We start from the raw sequence: 17,876 nt of genomic DNA, 5'->3' as shown, positions 1-17,876 counted from the left end.
ACGCTCATTTCACTTCCACATGTCAAACAGTTGGGATGGAGAACAGTGTCTTGGGGTTGTTTTTGTTTTTGGTTTATTTTTTTGGCTTAAACATCTATCACTGTTATGGTGCAGGGTGCCTTTAAAATTCTGAGGGTCCAGCCAGATAGATAAGGTGGAAGCAGGTTATCTTTTGGCCCTTCGATCTCAAGAGCTATTGGTTAGTGCATTTAGTTGTAGACTGACATGAGCAGTTTCAGACCCAAACCCCGCACCTTAGTGGAGTCAAAGTTTTGCCACTGACTTCATCTGAAGCACAATTGGGCCCTTGGGGCTGTGGCTCAGTTAATAGTTAACCTTCTCGTGAACGCTGGCTTGGATTTACTGTTCCATCCTAGTGGAAGCGACTGCTGCATGCAAGAGACTCTATATTGAAATTCTATTGCAATGGCTCAAAATCCAGGGTAGGCGGAGCATTATCTTGAGGGCTGGAAAGCCTTGTGGTTAGACTGAAAAAAACCCTGTAAACCCAACCGCATAAGGAGACAGGAATTTCATGTATTAAGGCTATTTTTTCACTTAACTTTGGCTCTACCACTTAATTTTCTCCATGTCCTTAGTCTCTGGTTACAGCTACACTAAAATGAGATGTCCTAAGAAACAGCAGGTTAAATTCAACTCTAGCGAAACTCTCTAGAAGTCAGTGAAGTAAGAACTAGGGATAAATTTGGCCCTAAACAAGTAAGTGGCTCAGACTGGGGCATAATAAATTGCTCAAGGCTAGATTAATAGCCAGTGATGCTGCATCTCAGGAGGAATTCTTAAATGTATTAAGTGCAAAGTAATGTTAAGCACACTCTAGCCACAAATAGATGTGTCTGTAAAGTGCAGCTCTATGCATCATGGACATGACTCTGGTAAATCAAGTTACCTAGGTACAGATTGCACTATTATGAGGAGTGATATATCAGAACTGGTTAGCACAACCACAGTGAGGATATGGATGGGGTTGCATTGATTTCACCACACAGAAGAAGGCAGGGATACAGGGCATGGCTTTTAGCTAGGCATCAACTGGATTAGTCAAATTACATCCAAGGCTCCTGGTGAGGGACAGCCCAACGCAGGCAGTTACACCCCATAGATCCTTTGCCAATTCTTGGGGCACCCACTGCAGGGGGAACCTATCATCATACCAGAAGGGTCCTTGGGTGCCTCCACTCACCCACTAGCATTCTCCCCCCTATTGGGGGTTGAGGCAAGAGGAGATGTCGATCTCAGCCAGCACTGCCATCGGTGGGATGGTCCCCCCAGGTAGTGCTCTGGTCCCTGGTTCTCATTTGCCTACATGGAGCTAGACACGATACCCTCATCCTGTAAGGAGAAGCCCTCAGGGTATCCACTTTGTTACCTTTTTGGATCTGGAGCCTAAATCAGCAAAATCCTACATTGTGCGTCTGCCACAAGGAGGTGCCAGCATCAGCTTGGCGCCTCCACCTCACCCCGCACAGGCTATCTAGAAGTTCAGCCCACCCATTACCAAGATCATCCAGGAACAAATCGAGACCTATGCTGGAGAGATGCACTCCTTCCTCTCAATAAAGCTTAGCTGCACTCGAGGCTGATAATGGAGCCACCTCAGGACTCCAGCCATGTCAATACTTTCTAGCTGGCCTACCTCTGGGCCCTAGCAGCTTTTCCATGGGTGGACTGCAGTCCACCAAACCCTGTAGCTAAGTATCTAAAATTATACTAGCTCCATGCTGGGAAATGGCCACCAGCAGCCCAATATGCCACTTAGCCTTCCAACTCAGCCGACGTGTCGTCATGGGGCACCAGCCCACACAAAAGAGGTCTGAGATGGTCCCCGTCTGCTGAGCCAAGACAAAATGTGCACCCAGCCCAAGGCCTGGCTGTGAGCCCCTTGCTGAATTGCTGTAAGCCCAGTGCACAATGCTGTGCCCACATATCCATAGGCCCAGGTGTAGGTGTGCTCTGATATGTTCTATAAGATAGGGTAGGGAAGGAAGAAGACATCGGCCTCCTCTCAGGCAGACACACACAAGACTTGGATCACCTGTGCCCTATTGTCTGGATCTCTGATATCCCCAGACCCAGCTGGATAGCTGCTGTTGCAGCTCCTCTATGGAACAAGTGGGAGCCATAAGCTCCCAGCAGCAAGCCCCAGAATGACAGTCCCTTTCTAAACATTCCCACAAACTGGAATTTGGTTCCATGCAGGAACGGGGGAACCTCACTGGCTGACCACTGAGCCACATATGCCTGCGATGTCTGTTCAGGACACAGGGTCCCTTCACCAGCACGGTGCAGAGCAAAGGCCTCGTCGATCCTGATTTGATTGGTTTTTGATCTGTGGCCTGTGAGCCATACAGAGTCACCTTCCCACTGCACATCCTGCAGCTTGAAAGACCACCTTGAAGAGTCTCCCATGGCTGAAGGAAGCAACTCAGTGACCCGGAAAGTGCTGAAGAAAAACAAGAGAATGGCTGCCTTGAAGAGGACAGCTTCACCCCCAAACAGCAGATCTAAGGAAGAACCTCCACTAATTGCCTAAGGACCGCGAGGGCCCTGGCTTCCGATCCTGGCAGTCTAAGTCTGTGCCTGTGAATCATGAATCCCCGACAGGGTCTGGATGACCCACAGACCTGCAGTAAAAGGCCACCCCGGAGAAGCGATTGGCCATAGCAAGACCATGAACCACCAGATTTGGTGTTCCGACGCAGGTCAGGTCCTGGCTGGACCTTCCACATCCCTGAAACTCCTCAAACGCCATTGTGTCAGCTAAGAACGTGCGTGAGACCCAGGCTCCCCTGGCTGCGGCTATTGCTTCTAGCAATCAAGCTTCCATGGGGCTGCCAGCACTAACCTGGCCTCCAATGCTAGTGCTCTGCATCCACTGACCTGCAAGGACTATGCTGCTGTTAAACCCAGGTATGTGCTTGGCAGTGAAATGAATATGGCATGCACATTTCTGTTTGGTAATGCTAATTGCTAAACGTCGCTAGACTAAAGAGAGTGCTTTGAGAGCCTTAGTCGCATTCAGGCTTCCGGGCAGGTGGTGTCCCTCCTTTCCCTCCCTGGGAAGGGCTGCTGTGCTCCGGGCTAGGAAGGGAAATCTTGCTCTTCCACAGAACGGGGGGTGGGGAGGAGGGGGTGAGACTTGAGCTAGAATAAGTCTTGGTGTCCCTGCCCTTAAATCATGCCAGCAAGAGCGGAGGTAAGTGCATTCCAGTTCCTGTGAGGGAGGAAGGAGGAGACAGACAAGCTTCCGTTCAGAGCACAGTGTGCACATTTCACAAGCATGGGCCATTTGGGGCAAGTAGCACTCCATTCCAAGGATGGCTCTGCTCAGCTCAGCACCTGCGCTGCACACCACATGCCGACCTGACGGCTCCCAAGGAAAGACATGGAAGAGATTCCAAAGCTGAAGCTCTTTCCCCCGTTCAGGAATGTGATGAGGAGTGTGCCGTTTCTCCCGCGAGTGACTGATGCACTCACAATAGTTAGTCTGTGGTCCAGGGAACACGGCTCTGACTGGAAGAATTCTGCACGGGCACTGGCAAAGACAGAGATGGATACACCAAGCCATTTAAGCATAGTCTAATAAGCCAGGCACTGGCTAGGGAGGGGGGTTAAGCTCCTACCTACACTAATGCCTTGCTGTGACCGAGTGTCCCAGGAACAGGGCTCTGGAAAACTCGGTACACAGCCAGTCAGGACTCTAGTGCTGCGGAGTCTGCCCCCTCAGGTCTCCACACACCAGTGCAGCTGCCTCCTGACCCTGCTCTGCCCAAACTCCGCCTGTGGGTCCCCCTGGATGGACCCTGGGGAGTTCTTTCACGCCCCAAAGAGGCCAGGCACCCTGCCTTGCAGTCAGAAATGATTCACGGCCAGTGTGGAAGTCAGAAGGCCCATCCGCCCGCTGCAGTGATCACACACCTGGGTCCCATCACTGAAATACATGAGAAACATATGGGGGAAACTGAGGCACAGCCACAGCACTTAGAGAAAACCCCAAAAATCTCTCCACTTCGTCACCCTTGCTTTGAGGCCCCAGTGAGGACATGGGGCTCAGGGGAGCTGTCGCTGGATTCTCCCAGTTAACAGACCAGACTGCAGCCGTGCAAAGCTGAAGGCTGCTTCATGCTTTGGGGGCCATGGCTCAGTCTCATGAGCCCTGAGGGACAGAAGTACGTCAGGGGCTACCATGTTTCTCCATAGCCCCAGCAGGGCTGGCAGAGAGCCCAGCAGACAGGTGGCTCCTTACTCAACAAGTAGAGTCACTACAGCTCCATAAGCAAGTGTTCGGTGGAAGGGAAAGCGTAGGAATGTTTCTGCTGCGATGTTACACTAGCCAAATTAGGCTACCCATCAGATCAGTTCTGCACAGCCTCCCTTACAAGTCCCTTCCTGCCACTCATACCATGCACGGTTCACAGCGCTTGTCAAGAGCCTTTCACCAGATGATCTAATTTCCTACCCTCCCACCCACTTTGTCTTGGTTTCCCTTGGAAGGGGTGGGGCTCAGCCCAGTATGGGAGGAGCCATTTGCCTTCCAATCACACTCACAGATGATTGTCCTCCTCCAGCTTGTTCATTAGAATTTAAAAGGCTGCATGTGCCTGGCCAAAGGCAAAGACTCCTGTACACCAAGGGGTGGGACAGAGATAAAGAGGCGACAGGCCCACTATTTGGAGCAGGGGCGGAAACAAGAAGCAGCTTTTATACCCTCTACACTGTAAGTGTTGTAGGAACTGTGGGATTTACGGCACCAGCCCTCAGTGGAAAGTTATAAAGGCCATATGCTTAGGAGTGGAAATGCCCCAATGGAAATGGGGGGGTGGTACAAACACGATACAGTCTCTGCAGTCTACGGTCCTAACTATGGTGAGGCAGTTTGCCCTAAGTGTGCAAACCCTTAACTGAGGTGCGTGAGTCTGAAGCAGGGCTTAAACCATTAAACTGCAGTAGGAAAGGCCCCAGAGTCTGTGGGTGGAGGGGGAAATGAACACTCCTCAATGGGTGTTTGATTCTATCAATCTTGCTGACCACGTCTCAGCGGGAGAAAGCCACCAGCAGTATGAATGCCAGCCACATTAGCGACTGCCAGGAGGCGGCGGGTTCCATTTTTCACTTCCAAAGTGCCAATTTCTATGTTGTGAGTAGGTTTAGGCTGCCAGCATGGCCAATGCCCCACAGGAGGTTAGGGGAGACCCTATGCACGGGCGATGCTCAGGTACAAAGGGTCTGTGTATTAGGAGCAAGAACCACACACCAGGGAGCATCTGATCCAGTCCTAGATCAGGACAATCAACCCAGCCACCACACTGTCCTGCTGGAGCAGTGATGGGAGCAGGGTAAGAACCAACTAGACTAGCACAGCAAGTTGGTCGCTAGGTAAATTCCATGCCACAGACGTGTATGTGTGGGAGAGGAGGGCAGACTGGGTTTGCTCCTGGGGGAGCATTTGCATGGCGTGAAGGCAGTCATGATCACATCCAACAGCTGCTGCTGCCACCAATTCAAGTCCCACAGGACAGCGAGCAGCCCTTCATGGGCATGGCCTACCGCCTGAGGCAGCCATGATTCTCCACTAGGGCTCAGCCCTGTCCTCCCTAGAAATTCCTAACCCCCCCCCAGCACCCTGAGCCCCACAGCATCCACAGGGGAGGCTGACGCAGCCCTTACCTTGGATCAGGACCTGGCCAGAGCAGTTTCGCATGGGGCACCATGACAGCCAATTGCTCCAAGGGAAAGCAATGTGGGCCAGGGAGCTGCCCCACTGTGACCCTATCTGGTCAGGCAGGAGAAGGAGGTTGGGCTGACTGCTGGAAGTCAGCAAACAGGAATTGACCCACAGCCTGTCCCTTAGCATGGCTCCAAATCTTGTGCCAAATCCCAAGAGTTCTTATGGCTCCAAGTCCTGTGAGATCTCAAGCCTACCGCAGAAGCCCTGTGGGGACTGGAAATCTCACAGGACCTGGCCTGTGCTGTCTTTTTTGCTCTCTCCCATCATAGAAGCCACCAAAACACACCCCTCACAAGGCTCAGGGACTCTTGGCGGGGCCCTTAGTACAAAATTCTACGGTGTAGAAAGTGCAATGGTCCTTGTGTACTAACTATGTAGCATACGTATGGCTTTATAGACTATCCCTGCTCAGTGACCAGAACTGCACCTGGGAAGTGAGAACTGGGAAGCTGCAGTGGCGATTGAGCCACAAAAGGCCCATTTTAAGAAATGAAGAGGGGTTGGGGGGGCAGCAAGACTGAGGGCCCTGCATTATCGCACCACATGGCACTCCTCCAGCGTCAGTCATTCCGATGTGGGGGAAGCAGACTGAAAATATTTGGGGAATTTTTTTAAAGCACTTTCCTGTGACTTTTGAAAAAGCATGTTATTGGACTAACCCAAGCTGTGTGCTGAGGCACGTTCGCATGCCAGCAGGAAGATAAATAAGCAGGTGCTAACATGAACTGTGCAGTGATACTCGTACAGCAGCACTTTGCAGATGGAGGAATCAACTGGCTGAGGCATGCCAGATTATTATTACAGTACAAGACATGTCATCAGTTGCTTAGTAGCCTGACATTGCTACTCTCTCTGTGTGCCTCTTCTTCACACACGGGGAGTAGCTTTGATTACTTAGGCCTGGTCTACAGTAGAAGCACTACAGCAGCCCAGCTGCACCAATGCAGCTTCACCACTGTAGTGCGGCTGGTGAAGACGCTCTGTGCTGATAGGAGAGAGTTCGCCTCGGTCCTGTCAGCATAATAAAACCTCCACATTGCATCCGAGCCACCCGCTGTCCGAGGATATCCACGGCGATAAAGCAGAGATCTGTGGATGTGCGGGGCTCAACTAACCACTCCACAGGTCTCCGCGCACGTGACGCAGGGCTGTGCTGACCACTGATCACCATCCCACTTCTCCCCAGAGACCTCCGGCCCTGCCACCCATTCCACCTCGCCCCCCCCCCCCCCAATACCTCCTTCCCTGCTGTGGGCAGCGAGGCTACACTCTGGGCCCTCGGATGCAGCACCGCCCTCTCCGTGGGGGACTCAGACGCATGCAGACCTGGCCGAGAGAGACAGCAGTGACAACTACTCTGCTCACGATGCCCACCGTTGCCGTCCGCTAGTTTAAAGTAAAGACGTCTTTCAAAATGGCGCTTGGCTCACTGGGCAGGGGCACACGGGTGTGCTTCCTTCTGGGAATTGTAGTTTAACCTCCTCTGCCCAAGCAAGCTGGGAACGACAACTCCCAGAATGCCCAGTGGGGATCGCCCCCATATGATATCGCACCCCACTGCTAGTGACAGAGCCTCTGAGCTGAAGCCTGAGGGCTGGGTGACTGACAGCCGCTCCATGTGTAAATGTGTGTTGCAGAGCCCTACGCAGATACAAAACGTGTATCTGCATCCGAACCACGAGCCATAAAAATAGTCCACAGATATACAGCAGATATCCACAGATTTGCAGCTAAATTTGCAGCACTTAGGTCGGTGTAATTTATGTTGCTCAGGGACATAGTTTATTCACACACCTGAGTAACGTTAGATTGACATCCATGGTAGTGTAGACGAGCTTTTGCGTGAGGAGTAACATCTCAGAACAATTGTGTGTGTGGGGAGGGTGGTGGTGGTGGAGTATTGATATCATGGCCATGAGGAGGGTATTCTCATCCTCTTAATCGGTTATATAAATCCAGCATGGAGTTTAGTCTTAATTTCTTCCTTGCCTCTCTTCCCCTGCCCCAAAAACTGTGGGTTAAAATGACACACTAAATGAGGTATAGTGAGAATTTTTTTTTATCATGTCATGTCACATGGGGAATGGAAGTGGCAGCAGCACAACTGTTACTTTTGCACATAGTCAGGAACATCTATTTCTGGGTTTGTCGCATTTCTCCTCCTGCAGGATATGTGGGTCTGAAGCGACGATAAAGCAGAGTTATACTCCAGTGATATAGTTACAAATGTCAGTGTCCTTTATTTACACGTGCACATAAACAACAGAAAGTAAACAATACCACACAATGTGGTTTGCAAATAGGCTGCTGTAGTTTTGCTTCAGGACCTGAAGTGTTTCATACATTTCACAGAAATTGTACTGACAGCGATATGGGAAGGATAGTTACGTTGACTTTTCTGCACAGGAGAGACACAAATACACACTCTCCACATTTTAGTTCAGCACCAGCATAAGGTCATTGCACATTACAGGCCCCAGCACATGCACAGTGAGACAAGCACAGGAAAACTATTAAGAGCTTGTTTTAGGACCAGGTATGGCCAGAATTAGCACATTCTTAAATAATAATAATACTTTGTACTTTTAGAGCACCTTCAACCCAAGGATCTCAAAGCGCTTTACAAACAATTTAGCCTCATTAAACCCCTTCAAGGCTGGTAAATATCACTTCCATTTTATGGATGGGGAAACTGAAGATCCTGAGAAGTTACGTGATTTGCCCAAGGTCACACATTTGTTGACAGAATTCAGATCTACTGTCTGGTTCTCAGCTCTGTGCCTTCACTGCAGGATTGTTCTTCCTCACAAGAGTAGAACTTCTGGACATTTTACAATAGGCTTCTGGGTCCAAAACAAGGGCCCCACTGTTGCTGGGAGAACAGCAATGGACAGTCCCTGCATCCACCTGGAGCCCCGTTCATTTCAGGGGGGCTCTAGGTCAGTGAAGGGTCCTAATGCACATTGCATTGCAAGTATAGGGCCCAAACAAGAATCTAGGATGACCTTCCCCGCAAAAAGAAATGATCTGAAAACAACTTTGTTGTGATCTCCCACAATTTTAAATGCCAGAGCAAGCCACATGTATGTTGCACTGTATAGTCTGCTACTACTTCAGACAGAAGGCGTAAAACTCTAAACTTAAAAGAAAAATAACCCAAGTCCAATGAAAAGTTTAAAACTTAAGCTGCCTATGAATTGTCCTAATTCACATTTTGGCTCCACAGATACTTCTTGAAAAGCCAGATTCACAGATGTAGATTTTGTATATTCCAAAAAAGATGACATTGTAGTGATCATCACAACGAAAAACAGTCTGCTTGAACCAAAGCTGGTTTAAATCTTTTCCATTTGTCTTTAACATACACAGTAACATGGACAGACTCATCTTGCATCCTGTCAAATCAAATCCAAGCCTGTAAAGACTGCTGCTAAAAAGTAGCTTTGGTTTGAGCTTCACATTTAATTGCTTATCCACCCTCTTTGTGCACATTTTATGCTTCAAGTAGTTGTATATCTTTCACTCTTCCTAGAAAAAATAACTATAAAAATGCCTTAGTTCCAGCTCTGATGGGAAAGGAAATGAACCCCCAAAGCCACAGGAGAATACAATTTAAGATTGCTAACACAATAGAAGATAACATGAAGTTCAGATGAGCATAAGTTTTTGGGGTTTTTTTGTACAGGAACTTCTGCAACAGCTATTTCCCCTACCAATTAAATACTTAGAACAAAACAGACGAAAGGAAACAATTATTTTCTTAAATAAAAATTATGTACAAATTGCACATATTACAAATTAGTTACAGAAAGCAGAGCCTTCACTGATCATTTTCTCTTGCTATAGTCCGTGATTATCAGTGTACTCTGGTCTTCAGGTGTCAGAACACAAACAGAACTGCAGTATTATGTACACAGGCTGAGTTTGTCTTCTAGCTGCCAGAGTAGAATCCTTTTAAACTATAATACATTCATTCCAGTAGCTATAAAGTAACATTGTTCACTAGTGCAGCAAATCTCTCACTCAGCAGGTCACAAGAGTGCTGTCATTGCTGTCTGGTTTATTGGTTTTAGGCAGTCTCTGGGTGTTGAATAACCCTCATTCACCAGTGAATTAGTTTGTGGTTTCTGATAGTCAGTACTGGAGCTTACTGTGGTGAAAACAGTGTTAACTTTAGGCTTATCATAGTTTGTTAGATTCTGCGGTGTTTGATAGTCCCCATTTCTGATATCGGTCCTACACAAATTAGTGAAACTGCCATCAGAAAGGGAATGTTTACGTGCTGAAGCAATTATGGGTACATTGTAGTCATTCTCAGAGGGAAAAGTGTTGTCTCTTTCTAGATGCCTTTCTACAATAGGGGTGGCATATTCAGGCTCCTGGTTTGTCAAGGGCAGTGCATATTCATGACGGCTAGTTCTGTGTGGGCAGTGATAGTGGTTCTCGATCTCTGAACTACCTTTCTTCTCTTCATCCTCTGTGTCCATTGGTCTGAATGTGGATCCTTTTCTTGTTACCATCCCAGTTCCAATCATGAGAGGCTGCTGATAATCTAGAAAGAAGCATTCAAAGCTCAATAATATATAGACTGTTGGTTTGTTTGATTTCACCACATAAAATGCAACAGGAGGCAAAGTTTAAAATGTTAAGTGACCCACCAACTACATCAAAAGGTATTCTCATTAGGAATGCAAGAAAACTCAGTTCCTGCCAACCTCCTTCATTCAGTGAATGTTTCATTATTTGTCAGAGATAGTTATGGTTCTAGAGAGAGGATAAAAGTTCAGTGTCAGCAGGGTATGGGCTTCTCGATAAGGCTAGCAAGGGAACTTGCATCAAGTTGATAGGAAATTTTCACACGTGAGAAGTTCTCTGAGAAAATCTACTTTAGAGAGCAGTGGAGATGCCTGAAGGATGTTTAACCTCTTCTCCCCTCCCACCCTAGTTCCTGCATTACTAAAGAGGAATCTTATGCAAGTCAAATGGCAAGTGGGAGGAGAAAAGCTGGATGGGACAACCACCAAGAAAGCAGGTGCTGGAGTCAAACAGGTCAAGTGAAAAGTGTAATGTATGAAATCGGCTTGGAACTGGAGGTGAGGGAAGAGTTGGAACAGCAAGAAAGGAGGTAACCGCACAGGTCACCTAGATCTGGGAGGATAGCAGGATGAGGATTAGGAGCAGCAAATGACCCCTGGAGGAGCCAGAGGTAAGATCAGTGGACTGTAGTGTTGACAGGGCTGTTTATAACAACAATCCAAGAAAGGCCCAGTCAAAGGATTAACTTAATTTAAAATTACTTACAAAATCTTGAAAAAATTGGAGTGTTTTCACTAGCCTGAAACCAAGAGATTAAAATCTAATCTGTCACTTTCTCTTTGCAGATGAACTGACCTGCACAGCTCTGTTAAACAGCACTGACAGAGACTGCCATGTTTGACCCCCAGCAGCAGCCGTGCTGCCTGCATGCCTGCCACAGGAGAGCAGGATTCCCTCGGAGTTCTCCCACAGCCACATCTCCCCACAGACCAAGGAGAATGATCCATCCCCCTTCCATGCAGTCCAGGCAGGAACCTGTTTGCTTTGGGGAGCCGGTGCTCAGCTGGGCAGTAATTGTGTGAGCTCTCCATGCTGAGCAATTTCAAAACTCCTGGGGCTTTGAAACGGGACAGGATGGGATCATGCCTATGTAGCTGGAATGCAGGGCAGTGCAACAAAGTTCAAAACAATGAGCAGAGCAGTCAGGGTGGGCATTGTGGGATAGCTCCTGGAGCCCAGTTGGCACATAGCGTCTACAATGATGCTTTGTAGTGCTGACTTTGCTGCAAAAAGCTCTACGTCTCTCATCAAAGTGGTTTTATTTTGTCGCCAAAGCAGGGGAGTTTTGTTGGCAGGTGGGGGGAGCAGTATAGTGTATTCACAACCGCTCTTTTGTCACCAAAAGTTGACTTTTGTCGACAAAACTCTGTAGTGTAGACCAGCCCTAAGTGAGATGAACAGAGGTCTCAATGTGATCTCTAGTTGGGCATTAGGCCACATCTCAAATTGTTGGACAAACTGACTCTTTGTTCAGTAGCAGGTCACTCCAACTTTTTGAAGAAATAAGACAGTAAATACAAATATGACTAAAGAAACATGACCAAGCAACATGACCAAAGAACACCAATCTGTTCTTGGCAAGTTTTTGTTTTGTGTTTATCACTTAAATTATGTTTCACAAGTAGAAAACAAATCTCTTGACATTGTGGAGGGAAGTTTTAATTTCAAAACTTTTTTTTTTTTTTTTAAAGGAGTTAAGAAATCTCTTCTATGTTTTTTCCAATATAATCTCCCATTTCATTAGTTCAATGGCACAAGAGTAGGTACATTAGTTCCTGGGTCCTGCCTCACATGCTTACATTTGATGCAGCCAGTATTTTCCTGCCCCTCTCTCCATTAGGCACTATACATCCAGAAGAAAATGAATGCTTCTCAGAGGAAGTAACTATTACCTGCCATGTCACTTGTGATCAGATCCAGCTTTTGTGGTGTCTCCTTTTCATTATTATAGCTGATGGTAAATTCAGTGGACTGATGTCTGACAAAGGGCTGCTTGATCTGTTTCCAACAACCTAGAGTAATAAATGAAAGTAGAAAACATTAAGGACTTTGTCCACATGAGCACTTAGTCCATGGCAAGCTGGGGTGTAAATCTAGCCTGCCATGCTCTAAGTCTCCGTGTGGATTCTGCCGCTGTGCATGAACTAGTATGCTGTGAATTACACTGCTTTGAAACAGGAGTAAATTAAAGTGCACCAGGGAAATTTTAGTGCATGGCAGTGGGGTCCCACCTGCATACTTAGGCCTTGTCTACACTCGAAAAATAAGTTGACATGAAATTTGTCAATTTCACCACAAGAATGACAGCCTCTCCACTGCTGCAAGGGGACGCAGTGTCTACACTGGCACTGCATCACTCTAGCTATGCCGACAAAAGCCCTCACCTCTCATGGAGGTGATTTTATTTTGTTGAAAAAACAGGGCAGTTTTGTCAGCGGGGATGATTGCAGTGTGTACACCAGCACAGTTTTGTCAACAAAAGCTGACTTTTGTTGACAAAACTCTCTAGTGTAGACCAGGCCTTAGGTATGTCTACACTGCAGTAAAACACCTGCAGGTGGCCCACATCAGCTGCCTCTGGGGCTTGGGCATCAGGCTGTGAACTCACAGTGTAGACATTCAGGTTCGGGCTGGAGCCTGGGCTTAGGGACCCTCCACTCTTATGGGATATGTTTATCCTTTAGCACCTGCTGAGAGAAAAGTATTCTGTATGGATCGGTTTCAAGCTTTCTTTAGCAACAAGTGTTTCAGATGGATGTTTCACTGAGCTGGCAGAGGAGGAGTGTGCTCCACTAGAGAGGAACTAAGGCGATGTCTGCACTGGAGAGCTTACAGCAGCGCAGCTGTACCAATGCAGCTGTAAAAATCTCTAGTGTAGCCGCTCTATGCTGATGGGAGGGAGCTCTCCTGTCGACAAAATAAAACTACCTCAATGAGCGGCGGTAGCTATGTTGACAGGCTGTCCATACTGGCTCATACGTCGGTGTAACTTATGTCTCTCAGGGAGGTGGTTTATTCATACCCGAGCAACATAAGTTATACCGACAGAAGTGGTAGTATAGACAGCCTAAATAGTAGCTGAACTCAGCTTTCATAGTCTAAACGAGACCCACCTTAGACAGCCTAATCATCTGACACACAAAAGAGGTTACTTCAAAACAGTTTTTGCAGACATCTTCCAAAAGCAAAATCCCTCAGCCAATGTTCTCTTCAGATATGATGAATGAAGCACAAAATTCAGTATTGTTGGGCTTTTTTACGAATTAGGGCTAGCCTCACTCAGGGAGGGTCGCAGGGGAAAGCCACTTTAAAACCATCTCTTGGCCTCCTTGGGGAGAGGCTAGCCCTTGTGCTACGGAAGAGGGAAAGGAAAGGAGCAATTTGATGCAGGGCAGATAGCTTTTCCAATGGGAACACTCTGCACGTTTGTGACACAAAGTCTCTCTTTCTCTTGCTCATTGCATTTCAGTTGTGGAAGCCATGTTGTATTTTTGTGGCTGCTGTTTTCAGGTGGCACCAATGGCCTAATCCCTTTGTGATACAGTGAATTAAAATGAAGGGACAATGATGTTAAACAATGTTTAATTGTTTGATTCTTCCCATCAACGCACAGAAAGGAGAGAGCATGATTCTCCACTAACCTGTGTTTTGTGCATCAGATGAGCCATAAGAATCTCCTTTTGTCTCTCGCCTGTAAGGAAGAAATATGTTTTTAAGGTTTTGTCCCTCACAGCACTTCACCTTCATGCCTTCGCTTCAGTGGGGAGAACCGACATGTTTACCAGGTGAGGAAAATCATTCCCCCTTAGTTTTTGGGTACCAGGGTTTATTAGAGTAGGACATGAGTGCTGGATCTGGTTATATTAGTTTTCCTTGGCTATTTGACCTGGTTATTTGGTTTGTTCATGTCCCTGTATGCCAGCTCAGATGTTATCTTCTTAGGTGTGTTAGGATTGCTATCCTGAATTCTTTGCACAGTTGTTAGAATCCCTAGATTTGGTACTGGATTCTGAGGAGATGCAAGCCCTTTTCACAGTGAGGTGATGTCAAAGGAACTTTTCCCCATCCCCAAATCTCCATCTGTTGATGGGAACATTTATATCCACTGGGCAGAGTTCAAATTAATGGAAGTCATGGGGGAGTCTAAGATAGTGAAATTTACCTTTTTCCAGCCCTCTCAACAAGTATGACTGCTGCTTAGCTTAACTTCCCTACATGTGATTTCTGCACCCCCTTCCACAGCAGCTCTGAATTTGGCCCACCGAGTCAAAGCTGGTCTAATCCATGTATCAAGGAACCAGCAGAGATGAATGTAGCAACAACACTAACAAGAGGGAGTGAGATAACAATTAAAATAGCTTCCACCTACTTTCTTTTGATTCCTGAGTGTGCAAGTTATACCAACCTAGACTCAGTTAAACATCAGTAAGTGGAGGCAGACTAACCAATAATATAGGAATCTAAGTTAGCGTAAGGGGTACTATCATACATCACTCTGTATTTGGCTGTAGGATGTTAGAGAAACACGATTTACTGAACCAAACAAGAGATTCTGTTTTAAAAAAAGCTTTTCAATCAACAAACGATTTTAAGTTCTTGCCTATGCCTAGCATTGCTGTACTAGTGTTATCTATGTCACGACAGCTGTTTTAATTTATACGATGAAAAATAAAATCTCTTACTTTCGTATGGCTGCATAGACACAAATCCCAGAGAGCAGGAACAGACACAGCCCTACTAGGACTGGGACAACTATAGCTGTAAGTTTTAACCCTGCAGGGAAAAAAAAATTAACAAAGGTAACAAGGCCACAGTTTTCCAGAGCTAGATATATTCTGATTTAGGAGAATACCCTGAAAATGAACATATGATAAAAATCTTCATTCAAGAGTGCATGAGAAAGTGAAAATGCAATACTGCAAGAGGCTGTGGGCCAAATTAGGATTTGATGTAAACGGGTGCAGCTGTCTTGATACCACAGGAGTTAAACCCACTTTCTCTAGATCTTCCTTCCAAAGGTAAATTCTATCTTCTTATTGGCTGGACTGGTAGTATCACCTCCTATTAAAATTGCCTGACACTTCCCATTATAAAGACCCTATTTTCAATTGCTTATAACTTTGCGGAGGAGAGAGAGGACTGATATAAGATGAACTCAGGGATGGAGACCGGGATTGGAAACTAGTCTGAGAGAGAGAGAGAAACAGATTGGAAGAGAAGCCTGAAGGGGGAGACTGGGATGAGAAACCTGAAAAGTAGTGACTGGATCTGGGTAGGCAAAGAGAACAGGATTAGGAAAGGAGCCAGGGCTGGGGAAAAGACAGGTCAGGGAAAGGTTGAAGGGAACGAGGCAGAATGGAGGGGAATGGGCAGAAGTATCTGCGCCCACTAAAGTATTCCCCTCCAGAGTCTAGAATGGAACTCAAGATTCCAGAGTGTCACCATCCTCTGCTGTCATTAAATATCTTTGAAACCCACTGACAAAGTGCTCATCTGATTCCACTGGTATCAGTTACTTCATTAGAGTGAGTAGGCGAGATCTGTGCAATGGATCTAAAGGTTCTAATTCTGCTGATACACATGGTTCATCAGCAAGACAGCGCATGAGAGAATTTGTTTTTTCAGTTTGCTTTTTGAAAAAAACCTATGAAATTATACACACCAGTCTATTTTAAAAGATTAAGGTTGCAAAATTAAGCACTCAAAAGTTATGAAATGCCAGAATTAAGATTGCCTGTGCAATCTTGATTCCGCTCCCTTATTGTATGGATTATGATATAGCCTTTAATCTTCTTCCTCTTCGAATAGCTGATGAAAATGTAGAGCAACAACTATAATTTTACATTTAGTTGGTTAAGCCAGATAATTGCATCTGGAGTAGCAGAGTGTATTGCTGTGATGCCTCCTTTATATTTGTGAATGGGACATTGAGTTGTTATATGTTCCACGGTCTGTTCTGGGTGACCACAGTCACACACTGGAAAGTCTTTAATTTTCTATTTGTGCAGCAAGTATCCGCATCTTGCATGGTTTGTGTGGATGCGGTTATGGGTTGCCCATGAACTTTTCTTGGGAGATCAAAGCCAGGGATCTTCTGTGTGGGGTCTTTTATGAGATGTTTATTTGTAACTTCTTGTGAACTCCATTCAGCTTTTCAAGTTTCATCAGGGTTGAAGTTACATTGTTGAAGGTTAAACACGTGGGTGCAAAAGGGCTTACGTTGTTTCAAGTGGTGGTGAGCGATATTGTTAAGGTCCTGGTGGATGGAAAGACTTTCGTTTTCCTCGATCCTCTGGAATTCCTGAAGGCGAATGGATGGGGGAACAACGTGTGACAGCACCAGCAGCCAAGGTGTTGGGGTTGACTTGAGGGTTCCAGTGATGCACCACATTGCAGTGTTCAGCTGGACATCAATAAGTCAAGTATGGCTACTTCTGATCCATATCAGTGCACAGTGCTTGGCTACGAAGCACACCAGGGCATAACTGATGTCGATAACACTGATGCTCCCCAGCTTGTGCTTGCCAGTTTCTGGACCAGGTTGACCCTTGTCTCCGTCTTGGCAGCACCTTCTTCAGAGGGTTGTGGAAGGTTAGCACGTGATCCAACTTCAGTCCAAGATAGGTCGGAGTGGGATCATGTCGCACAGTGAAAGCACACTTTCAGGATGCGCTTAGCATTCCTGTTATCAAGATGAAATACAGTCAATGTTGTTTTGTGAAGATTTGGCTTGAGCCTCCATTTCTGGAAATATTTCTCCACAGTGTTTAGGTCCCTGTTCAAGGTGGACTTGATGTCGCTGAAGGTGGCTTCTTGCATTGCCAGGGCAAGTTCTTTTGCATATGCAAATTTGCACCACTTTGTTGGAGGGATGTTGCTTGTGTAAACATTGAAAAGCATCGGCGTGAGTACTGAAGCTTGTGGCAGTCCACTGTTGAGGAACTGAGGCGAACTGACTTCATTGCCCAAGTGGACATGTAGTCATCTGTTGCTCAGCACTGTCCATAGCAGATGTAGTGTTTTGCAACAGGGGATGATCCTTGTGAGCTTCAGCATCAAGCCTTTAATCCAGACAGTGTCGGAGGCTGATGCAGAACTATAAAGCTTTTAATTACACAATCACATACTATTTTTTCCCCCACAGGGCCCCAACTTCAGTCAACCTTTGGGTTTATTGGAATAGCACCTAAGGTGCTTTTTAGTTAGAATGTATTCACAATAATCATACTTAATTCCAAGAGTCCTACTTAGCCTTCTATTCCTGGTTAGAGAATGGGAAGGTGTACTGCTCTGTTTTGGTCTTTTCGGTGATTGACCTAATTTATGATTATTTAGTTTGGATATACATTTCTTTTTGTACAGCATCATAAGGTCTCTAGCAGGCTCTGCAGAGCCACTATTGTAAAAACAAGTGGGTTTTATTTTATTCCAAAAAACAAAAGTCAGTCCCATGTTTCAAGACAATGCAAGTCAAAATTAAGAGGGACCTGAAAACTAAAAAAAAAAAAGTATTTATGTTTATGCCCACTTC

General features: G+C 46.3%; 1 protein-coding gene across 1 annotated transcript in view; it reads right to left on the bottom strand.

Annotated features, from left to right (window-relative positions):
• Positions 1-7,966: 7,966 nt before the first annotated feature.
• Positions 7,967-17,876, bottom strand: part of DCBLD1 (discoidin, CUB and LCCL domain containing 1) — a 70,947-nt gene continuing 61,037 nt past the window's right edge. The window contains exons 12-15 of the mRNA XM_067546643.1: positions 15,028-15,118; positions 13,987-14,036; positions 12,238-12,357; positions 7,967-10,301 (exon numbers count right to left, since the gene is read on the bottom strand). Of these exons, the coding sequence (XP_067402744.1) occupies positions 9,781-10,301; positions 12,238-12,357; positions 13,987-14,036; positions 15,028-15,118 (782 nt within the window). The 3' untranslated portion in view covers positions 7,967-9,780. The remainder of the gene's footprint in view (positions 10,302-12,237; positions 12,358-13,986; positions 14,037-15,027; positions 15,119-17,876) is intronic.

Source organism: Emydura macquarii, unplaced genomic scaffold (genome assembly GCF_026122565.2).
Source record: "Emydura macquarii macquarii isolate MOO-44397 ecotype Brisbane River unplaced genomic scaffold, CSIRO-AGI_Emac_v2 contig_1146, whole genome shotgun sequence".
NCBI classification, from domain to species: Eukaryota; Metazoa; Chordata; order Testudines; family Chelidae; genus Emydura; species Emydura macquarii.
The sequence above is the reverse complement of the archived record's forward strand: the minus strand, read 5'-3'. Positions and strand labels throughout refer to the sequence as shown.